The 11,470-nt window shown below is 45.4% G+C and overlaps 1 protein-coding gene across 1 annotated transcript in view; it reads right to left on the bottom strand.

Moving 5' to 3' along the window:
• Positions 1–6,596: 6,596 nt before the first annotated feature.
• Positions 6,597–11,470, bottom strand: part of LOC137437090 (histone acetyltransferase KAT2B-like) — an 81,016-nt gene continuing 76,142 nt past the window's right edge. The window contains exon 11 of the mRNA XM_068131455.2: positions 6,597–7,680. Coding sequence (XP_067987556.2) covers positions 7,490–7,680 — 191 coding nt within the window. The 3' untranslated portion in view covers positions 6,597–7,489. The remainder of the gene's footprint in view (positions 7,681–11,470) is intronic.

Raw genomic sequence — 11,470 nt, 5'->3', positions numbered from 1 at the left:
GAAAACCACATTTCAAATCTGGCCTCCAAAGCCAGTCGCCGACTGGGCATCCTCCGTCGTGCGAAGTCCTTCCTTGGCACACCTGAGCTCCTCACCACATACAAGGCTTTCATCCGCAGCTCAATGGAATACTGCTCTCCCCTCTGGGCTGGTGCTCCTGCCTCACACATAGCTCGCTTTCACGCTGTTGAAACCAAAGCATTCAGAATCATTGGAATCTCCCGTGATGAAGCTACCTCCGAGGGCCTTTCACTTACTCACCGCAGGCAGGTTGGTGGTCTTTCTATCTTCTACCGACTCCTCTCCGGCCTTGCTCCTCCAGCTCTCTCTGTGCTCTGTTCGCCTAATATTCCTTCAGGTCGCACAAGATCTGCTAGCAACCCTCTTACGGTTAAACTGCCAAAATCAAGACTCTCTGCTCACCTTCACTCCTTCAACCCTCTTTTCTCCCACCTCTGGAACAAACTCCCTCACTCTCTTCAATCCCACTCCTCCCTCCAGGTCTTTAAAACAGCTGTTCACCACCATCTCTTATCTTCCCCCATCCAAAACCTTGATCTTTTCTACCCCCGCTAATTTTACCCCAAATCCACTTTTTTGAAATACCAACTTCTTTCCTGGAAGTCCTTGGTGTCCTTGTGTTTTATACTTCTCCCAACACCCTGCCCCCAAGCCTTCTCCCTCCCACACATTCCCGATGTCCCTGCTCTCAAATGTTGTGTTTATGTGCTTCCCCTTCTCTCCCCATCTTGTCTACCGCTCCCCTTTTTATATACTTTGTTTGTTTGTCTGTTTGATTTGTTTGTGTGATAAATGTTAGCTCTTTCACGAGCCTCGATTATGTATGCAAAAAACAAACAAAAAAACATTGGGTGTATTGTGATTTTCAAGTTAGCGATCCGTTTAAGAACGATGGAGGAGGGGTGGAATGAATTTGAATTTAGAGCATGTAGTGTTTTAGAATTATAAGAGATTGAATATTTTTTTGAAATGGAATGAGTTGGAGAGGAAATTGAAAAAAGCCTTATAAATAGGAAGAAAAACAGCGTGTTGTAATAAACCACTGAATAAAACACTGCAGGGGAAAGTTTAAACATATTTAAACAGAACCGTGAAGAACAATCTTATATTCACAAAATACCAATGGGGAGAGGGAGCCTGGAGGAACAACCACGAGTCACGTGAACAGGGCAAAAGGTGGAAGGCAAGGAGATAATGGGGGCGGGGCGAGAGTGCACGTGGACAGAAGCACACAATGGGACAAAAGCACACGAGGAGAAAGGGAAATAAATGTTGTTTTTGTTTGTTTTTTGGGGGGTGCGATGTGCGGGGGGGGGGGGGAGTGGGTGGGGTGCGATGTGCGGGGGGGGGGGATGTTTTGGATGTGCGGGGGGGGGGGGGTTTAAAAACGTTAGACAAGGAGTAGATGTTCGGGTATTATTATTAAGTATCTTTTTTGGACCAATGACGTCAAAATACATGTGCACAACAGCAGTAATAGCTATTGTCAAGATGATAATGCACTCAGTAAACAATGATGAAATTGTGCCCAATGTTTGAGATGCTAAATATCTTCCAGGCCCACAATTGGGCAATCTCAGTCCATGTGAGGACCTCATGACTGGCAAGAATGAACACATCTCAGAACTTGGAGCGCCTCGTCGAGCTTTGGAAATGAGTGTGAAGGCTGCGCTTACACACGAGAACAAAACAATAGTAGGCACAGGCCTGATCAGAAAGTGGTGGGTATTAGGTAAATTAGAGATTTTATGTTAATCATGTCACAATATATACAGTCACGTGAAAAAGTAAGTACACCCCATGTAAACTTTTGACTTTTTCAACATATGTCAACATACAGCTATTTGAACTTCATTTCAACAATATTGATAGATAAAGGTGATATAATAGAACAAATATCATGAAACATTTACATTTTGTAGTCCATTGTATAATTTAAATAAACATTAATGCAAATTTCGGATGTGGAAAAAGTAAGTACACCCTTGGCTCTAATAGGTGGTATTGCCCCCTTTGGTAGAAACAACCTCAAGTAGGCGTTTCTTATAACTGTCTACCATTCTCTGACCGACTGGGAGAAATTTTTGCCCATTCCATGCAGAATTCTTTCAGATGTGCGATGTTTGAGGGGTTTCTTGCATGCACAGCTCGTTTCAAATCCCCCCACAACATCTCGATGGGATTTAGATCCGGGCTTTGACTTGGCCATTCCAGAACCCTCCATTTCTTTCTTTTCAGCCATTACTTGGTGGATTTACTGGTATGTTCAGGGTCATTGTCATGTTGCAAGGTCGACCTTCGGTTGAGCTTCAACTTTCCGACAGATGGCCTCACATTATCCTCAAGCACCCTCTGGTACAATGAATAATTCATAGTGGATTCTATGATAGTGAGCTGCCCAGGCCCTGATGCAGCAAAGCTGCCCCAAACCATAATATTTAGACCACCATGCTTTGCAGTTGGTATCAGGTTCTTGTGGTCAAATGCTGTCTTTGGTTTTCGCCAAACATGTCTTCTGGTACTGTGGCCAAATAGCTCTACCTTTGACTCACCTGTCCAGAGCACATTGTTCCAGAAGTGCTGGTCTTTGCCTCGGTGTTCATTGGCAAACTTTAGTCTTGCCCTGATGTTCTTTCTGGACAGCAAAGGTTTCCTCCTGGCACACTTCCCATGTAGATAAAATTTGTGCAGCCTCTTTCTAATGGTAGACTCGTGCACTTTGACATCAACAGTGGCAAGAGCTACCTGTCGGTCCCGTGATGACATTCTGGGGGTTCTTAGAGACGTTTTTCAGCATCTTGCGGTCTGCTCTCGGGCTGAACTTGCTGGGGCGGCCTGGCCTAAACAAGTGGGCAGTTGTTTGGAATCTTCTCCACTTGTAGATGATCTTCCGAACAGTCGAATGATTGATTTCAAATTGTTTGGAGATCTTTTTAAATCCCTTCCCAGACTCGAAGGCATCTATAACCTTCTTTCTGAAGGCCTCAGAGAGGTCTTTTGATCGAGGCATGGTGACGCCGCACACTTCAACAACAAAGTGCAAACCAAACTAAATGTCTGAGGTTTAAATAAGACAGGTTCCTCCAAGATCCTCTCTAACGATGTTCTAATCATTTGCACCTGAGCTGGTGCACCTGATTCTAATTTTAGGTATTTTAAGTAGTGAAAAATGTAGGGGTGTACTTACTTTTTCCACATGCGAAATTTGCATTTATGTTTATTTAAATTATACAATGGACTACAAAATGTAAATGTTTCATGATATTTGTTATATTATATCACTTTCATCTCAATATTGTTGAAATGAAGATCAAATAGCTGTATGTTGAAATATGTTGAAAAAGTCAAAACTTTACATGGGGTGTACTTACTTTTTCACGTGACTGTGTAGATATTTTTTTGTGTAACTAGCTAGTGGAACTATTTACCCAAGAAAGGTGAAGTTTTCCATGCTTTGCAAAATAACTCTGAAGTCAACGTTGAAAATGCCCGCTACATTCTCATTTACATCTCTTTTGAGTAGTATATTTTCGAAAGTTTTGCAAATTTATAAAAAAGAAAAAAACTGAAACATCACATTGACATAAGTATTCATACCCTTTGCTATGACACTTCAAATTTAGCTCAGGTGCCTCACATTTCTCTTGATCATCTTTGAGATGTTTCGACACCTTGATTGGAGTCCACCTGTGGTAAATTCAATTGATTGGACATGATTTGGAAAGGCACACACCTGTCTATATAAGGTCTCACAGCTGACTGCATATCATTATCAGAGCAAAAACCAAGCCATGAGGTCGAAGGAACTGCCTGCAGAGCTCAGAGACAGGATTGTGTCGAGGCACAGATCTGGGGAAGCCTACAAAAAATCTCTGCTGCATTGAAGGTTCCCAAGAGCACAGTGGCCTCCATAATTCTATAATGGAAGAGGTTTGAAACAACGAGGACTCTTCCTAGAGCTGGCCGTCCGGCCAAACTGAGCAATCGGGGTAGAAGGGCCTTGGTAAGAGAGGTGACCAAGAACCCGATGGTCACTCTGGCTGAGGTCCAGAGATCCTGTGTGGAGATGGGAGAAACTTCCAGAAGGACAACCATCACTGCAACACTCCACCGATCTGGGCTTTATGGCAGAGTGGCCAGACGGAAGCCTCCTCAGTAAAAGACACAACGTTTTTTTTTTTTTTTTACATGTTCTTGAAAAATCTTACATTTTTCGCAAGTAACAAGTGGAAAGACAGGATGAAAAAGAGAACCTCCGTCTACCTTCAGGAGCAGAGGTAACAAAAGAGAGGGAATGGTGTTATAAACATAATAAAGATCATTGCAGCCTCATAGTGAGAATTGTAAATTTTTTATTTTTTTTAGTAGTGCATGACAGAAAGAAGGAAGGCATCTCAAAAACGGCCAAACAGCTGAAATGATTGTTTTGCTAATTTAAATAACTAGGGCATGCCCGTACTATATATAAGCTAGGACGTGCCCGTACGTGGGTGCCCGTTCCTTGCCAAAAAAAAAAAAAAAAAAAAATTTGTGTAGGGGTGTGTGTGTGTAAACATCCTAGGGCGTGCCCGTACGTGGGTGCAAAAAAACATGCGTGCAAACAACAACAACAAAAAAAAACTTTGAAACCACGTGGCAGTAACGACCACAGAACCCCCCCCCCCTCTATTTACATGAATGGTTTGGTCCATTCGCAACGACCACAGAACCCCCCCCCCCCCTCTATTTACATGCAATGGTTTGGTCCATTCGCAACGCCAAAGCGAACGGCGAACGGCTAAATCGCCATAGCTCGGTAAGTACTTGTCCGATTAATTTCAAACCTTGAAAAGGCACATCCTCGGGTCCCCAGCAATATACCTGGCAAGTTTAAAGTATATCGGACCCGTGGTTGTCGAGAAACAGCGGTCACAGACAAACAAACAAACGTACAAACGTACAAACGTACAAACAAACACACAGAGATTACTGGAATTATAGATAGATAACAGAACAAAATACTGAACAGAGGTTGCATCACAGACCGTTTATGAAGCTGAGATGAAGGTGAAATGACAATCCTTAACCTTCGAATCCCCATCGAGATAGGTTTGACACACGATTGGAAATGTCAAACAAAAACCACGTACGCAATTGGAAATACCAAAAGCAATTGCAGCACTCAGTTTCTCACATCAAAAATGAAGGCCCCAATCTTAGCATTCAACTGATAAAATGTCCAAAAATCATCATTAATCAAAGCGATTTGCTGCTGCCATGATGACATAGGCCACATGATTGAGGATTCAGTCAAATCTGAACTGCCTTGGATGTGGCATGCCGGCTGCTTCAACACTTGTGATTAATAACCATGGAACAAAAACCTGGAATAGAATTCTTCAACAAATACAGTGTCTAATTCATTTATTTTCAGAAAACACAAAGGCTTGCAGCTCAAAGTGGTTTAACTGTCCAATAAGTGATTTATGAGGCAAATTCGTTGACCTTCAACCTCTGCACAAAAAAGTACAACAAAAATTTTATAAACATATATTATGTCTCGTAAAGGGCCAATATTTAGTACACTTAATTAAATAGAGGAGAATTTTGAACCCTCCTCCTCCCCCCGCCCTCCCCCCTCTTCTCCCCCCCCCCCCCAACGATATGCTGCAAACATGTCCTTTCTCTACCCTCTCCCTAATCCTATCTTCTCTCCCTGCTCCTCATACACTCCCTGACCCACCTATCAACCCCTTCTCTTTATTCTCTCCATCCCACTCCACCCCACCCCGTCTCACTCCACCCCAATTCACCCCACCCCATCTCACTCCACTCCATTCCACCTCTCTACTCTACTCCATCTCACTCTACTCTACTTCACTCCATCTCATCTTACTCCACTCCACCCCATCCTATTCCACTCCACCCCATCCCATCTTACTCCACTCCACCCCATCCCATCTTACTCCACTCCACCCCATCCCATCTTACTCCACGCTACCCCATCCCATCTTACTCCACTCCACCCCATCCCATCTTACTCCAACTCCATCCCATCTTACTCCACTCCACCCCATCTCACTCCACTCCACTCCACCCCATCTCACTCCACCCCATCTCACTCCACTCCACCCTATCTCACTCCACTCCACCCCATCTCACTCCACTCTACCCCATCTCACTCCACTCTACCCCATCTCACTCCACTCCACCCCATCTCACTCCACTCCACCCCATCTCACTCCACTCCACTCCACCCCATCTCACTCCACTCCACCCCATCTCACTCCACTCCACTCCACCTCACTCCATAGACCTGTGCATATGTAAAGACAGTCCCGATGACTCTCAAATTTCCTCAGCATTACAAGGCACTAGGGCATGCCCGTACTATATATATGCCCGTACTATATATCTATCTAAAATTATATCCCCCCCCTCTATTTACATGAAATGGTTTGGTCCATTCGCAACGCCAAAGCGAACGGCGAACGGCTTGCGAGTACAGTGACAATCCCCCCCCTCTATTTACATGAATGGTTTGGTCCATTCGCAACGACCACAGAACCCCCCCCTCTATTTACATGAAATGGTTCGGTCCAAAGCGAACGGCTTCCGGAGTTTGGTAAAGAAATCGCCATCGCGTACACAAACGCGCAGGAAAGCGAATGAATCGCAAATTCGTTTTTATTAGTTTTAAAACATCGTTTAACGCCAACATAGCGCCAACATAGTTTGCAAACGTGAAATAAATGAATACGCTCTCAAATGTGCCATCCGAGGCAGAGTGTGTCCGCCACGTTCGGCACACGCGCTAGTTCGCTGCTCTCTGATTGGTTGAATCGTTTTTTGGACATCGCTCGGTAAGTAATTGTCCGATTAATATGAAACCTTGAAAAGGCACATCCTCGGGTCCCCAGCAATATACCTGGCAAGTTTCAAGTATATCGGACCCGTGGTTGTCGAGAAACAGCGGTCACAGACAAACAAACACACAGACAGACATACACACACACACACACACAGAGATTACTGGAATTATAGATAGATAAGCCTTTTCCAACAAATAACATTTTCAATTATTGATGGTCATAGAGAGTACACCAACCTTGCCTCAAGCTCACATTGATGGTCAGAAATGGGATAATCCCAAAAACAAACTTCACCGAAGTGATAAAAAAAGTAAGTACTTTACTGCTGTCCTTTTAGTTTTCAAGTAAAATAACAGTCACAGAACCTTTCCCTCGGGATCTGAATGCAACGTCACACTTTTATGATAAAGTAATACAATAGGCAGACTTGTGAGCGAGAGACAGATGTTGATGGTTCAAGACAGAAAAAAATGAAATATCTGTGCTGCAATCAGCAGCCGCCCAACATATCACGTCCGTGCCCCCAACAGAACCCTGCACACAAGTCAAAACCTGGTCAAGAATTACCATGAAGCATTCACGAATTTGCTCCGCTGTCCATAGCCAGAACTACCATATCACTTGTCCGTGAGGTTCACTTCCTTGAGTTTGTTGAAGAATCGCTCGAGGATATTGGCGCAGCGAAAGTACTCCTTGTCCGGTGGGTTGTATTCACGGCAGTTGTTGAAGATGCGCTGCATGTCGGCCACGAATAGCTTCTTGGTGACATAGTAGCGGTTCTTGAGACGGTCCGTCATCGTTTTCAAGTCTGTGTAAAGAAGGAGAAATGAACATTGTATATCATGATAGCTTGGATATCACCTGGCATCAGTTTGCTCTTTTGCGCTCTTTATGCATTCCTAAATTGCTGGTCAGAATGAGTCAAAAACTGGCGCTTGCACTTTGGGCGTGCCCGGCAAGGTTTTAGGTGATTACATTATTTTTTTCAATAGCCCAGCCCATTCATAGACAAAAATTTCACATGAAAATTTCAAATTTTATAGGATGGAGGTATGGGGGCAATTATAAATGTGAATGTGTATCGTAGAGCATGGCACTAAACGACAACACTATTACAAGTCAAAATATTCCAAATCTGGGGGAAGTATCTCATACGTAATTCTGGGGGAATTTTAACCCATCCATACAAGGATGGGTTCTTCGCCAGTGAAGATGTGCAACCACACAAAAATAGTTACTTCTTCTTTTAATCGTACTGTAGAGAACATTTAAATTGCCATACCATGGAGGTGTCATCATTCTTTCATGCAAAACAAAGTTTTATAAACGCAATGTCAACACGAGTTATGCAATTTTGAAGGAACATGAAATTAAAATTATTGTACTGAAGATATGAATGCTGACTTGGGAGATATAACAGCAAGGCAACTTCAAGAGCATTATGTGTTTACAAACAGCCCAGAAAGTTGAAAAGATGCAGGATTATTGAGCTCCAAGTAGTAGGATTAACGCAGATCATGCGGACAGATATAGAAGATTACATCCTGGTTGAGGTCAATGGGATTAAGGAGGCACCGACATCTGGCCCACTCGTTCAGGAACATCCTCATTGACAATGTAATGATGAGCATAACTTTTTAAGTCAATGTCACAAGCAGGGGTGGATCCATGGGGGGGGGGGGGTGCAGGGGGTGCGCATCCCCCCTTCGATCCAGGATGAGGGTGCAGGGGGTGCGCACCCCCCCCCCTCTGGATTTTTGATAAATTCTAAGCTATGAATATCCCGGAACAGCCCTCGTGTCCAGATGATTTTGAACAAGGAACGTTTCAGGCGGCTTACCAACACTCAGAGGTTTTAAATCACTTTTGCTTTATTATAAAACACTCCAAGTGCGACGGTAAAAACCAAACTTTCATCACATAAATCCACCGTCCAAAGCGAAATAATCAGCAGCAGCCACTCCAGCGGATATGACGCGAGGATAACGCAGTGGGGATGACGCAACACATGGGTGGAGCATGAATTGAATATGTGATGAGGAAAACATGGGTGGAGCATGATATGCATGAGGCAAACATGGGCGGAGCATAAATATACAGCATTACATTGAAACTCGTTTACAGCGGAGCACAATTATAATGGTTGCAGTACAGTTTGCGCAGAATTCAAATTTCTCTTCATGTTTGTGTCAATTATTCGTGTGTGTACAGGATCGATACTGATGTGCTATGTCGACGAGTTCATTAAATCGCTCGACGTGGGGTACGTTCACAATAGTACAATCCTATTGTCAACACCCCTCGTCGAGCACGTTAGTGGACTCGTCCATCCAATAATGCATTGCTGAGCGCTGAGGAAACTGGTCAATGCGGTCTACAGAGGTATCATATCGACAAACATCGGATCACTTACTTTGTCTTAAGACAAAAGTCAAAACGAGTGAGTGTCATGGAAAATCCAAAAAAGAGGAAGATTACGGACTTCTTTTCGTCCATCACTGCGACAGACCATACTATAAAGTATAACAAAACAACAGATGAGGCACAACACCCACTGGGTAGGCCTGCCGCAGCACCAGCACCTGAGGCCCAACCAGAGGTACAAGTACTCCGTAATGAAGCAACCACGTCTTCCGATCCCCTTGGCAATACAAACACTCTTAAAGTGAGTGATGCAACAAACGACAAATCAGTGCTTGTGTTGGAAGGCGTACAGTCCGCGCCAGCTTATGATGTCGGTGATATTGTGGCCGATAATGTTCGTATTGAGTCGCTTCCGGGTGACGAGAAAATCAAGTACTTAAACGAGCATCACTGCCCACAAAATTTTGATTCCCTGTGTGTTCAACGGATCAACCGTGAGGGACAAAATCGTTCATATGTGCTGAATTTTCGCAGAGTGGCTCGATCGTTACAAATGGTTGGCTTACAGCTCGGTACTTGGAGGTGGGATTTGTAAGTTGTGTGTTATGTTCCCTCCAAAAAATGATCAAATTAAGTCAGGGGTGCTAGTTTGATCGTCCTTAACCAACCTACGGAAAGCAACTGGTACAGACGGTGCACTGGCGACACACGATTCACTGAACTACCATAAACAAGCTATGCTTGCTGCTAATGATTTGATGGAAAGTGTCCGAAATCCGTGTCGTGAAAATCAAGCTCAGACACGACTTGACCTCTGGGTAGGTTTAATATCATTTAGATCTGTAGTACATCCTGTAAGAATACATGCATGCAACAGGCATTAAAATCAGAGTATTTCATGAGCAATGGTCGATTCAATATAGCAATGGTCCAACAGAGAGGACAGTCAGCGCAGCATTTAGGGGCGTACATACCATTCAAACTACAGGACTATGTCACAGTGAGTTCCGCTGGAGTGTCCGCGCGCCCCGGTTGTCCCGGGTCTTATAGACGCCCCTTCTGTAGCGAGCACACCCTGGGTTCACCTTGGTATAATTTCACTACATTCTCCCCGCCGTTAGAACTATACTGCCGCTCGGCAGGTTGCAAGCAAGCATCAGCAATAAACGAATGAGTCACGTCAATCCACGTCAGTCGGTCCACCCGTAGCGGTCGGGGCGGCGAACTTCCCTGCCAGTTCGTGTTCGGAATCTACCGGGCACGGCGTCCCCAAGCCCGGAGTCCCCCGCGTCGGAATAGCCGCCGGAGGTGGGAGTCGGAGGGGGCGCCCCTGCGCCTTCGGGCACGGGAGTGGGGGACGACGGGAGTAACGGTGGTAGTTCCATAGGGGAAGCTTCGGTAGAGTCCATAGACTCGTAGACGGGTTCGTCGATATCCCTGTCGTCGTCCCCACATGGGGCGAGATGGCGTACGGAGACGGTAGACTCGCGGCCATCCGCCGTTAACACGAGAGCATGCTCGGGATTAGCCTGGAGGACCTGCACCTTGTCAACAAGGGGGTCGTACTTGCTAGCGCGAACCGCTCGTTTGAGATAGGCGGGCCCCGGTTCAGCGAGCCAGCTGGGTAAAGATTGGATACTGCCGGAGCTTCTAGGGTGGTGGAACAGTCGTTCGTGAGGAGTCTGGTTGGTGGCAGTACATAGGAGAGCCCGGATCGAGTTTAGAGCGGCAGGTAGTGACCACGCCCATTTATCGAGGCCTCGGCCGAGGGTCCGAAGGCTTAGCATGACGGCCCTCCATATAATCCCATTAAAGCGTTCGATCTGCCCATTCGCTTGGGGCCGGTACGGGGTGGTGTAGCTCGAAGCGACATTATGCTGGAGCAAGTAGCCCCTCACCTCCTGGGACAGGAACACCGCACCCCGATCGGTATGCACGTAGGCTGGATACCCGAACATAGAAAACAAATTCTGCAGGCACCGAATAACCGTGGCAGCCGACATATCCCCGCACGTGTAAGCAAAGGGGAATCGGGAATACTCATCGACGATAGTGAGCAGATAGCGAGAGTTGCTCGACATTGGCAGCGGCCCTTTGAAGTCCATCGCCAAGCGCTCCCACGGTCTAGTAGCCCTAACGAGTGTCCCCATAGGAGGGTTATAAAAACGCGGTTTGAGTTCCGCACAGATCGCGCAATCACGGCAGATGCGGCGGATGTCCTCAATCGAGTACGG

Source organism: Myxine glutinosa, chromosome 1 (genome assembly GCF_964187855.1).
Source record: "Myxine glutinosa chromosome 1, kmMyxGlut1.1, whole genome shotgun sequence".
Taxonomy (NCBI): domain Eukaryota; kingdom Metazoa; phylum Chordata; class Myxini; order Myxiniformes; family Myxinidae; genus Myxine; species Myxine glutinosa.
The sequence above is the reverse complement of the archived record's forward strand: the minus strand, read 5'-3'. Positions and strand labels throughout refer to the sequence as shown.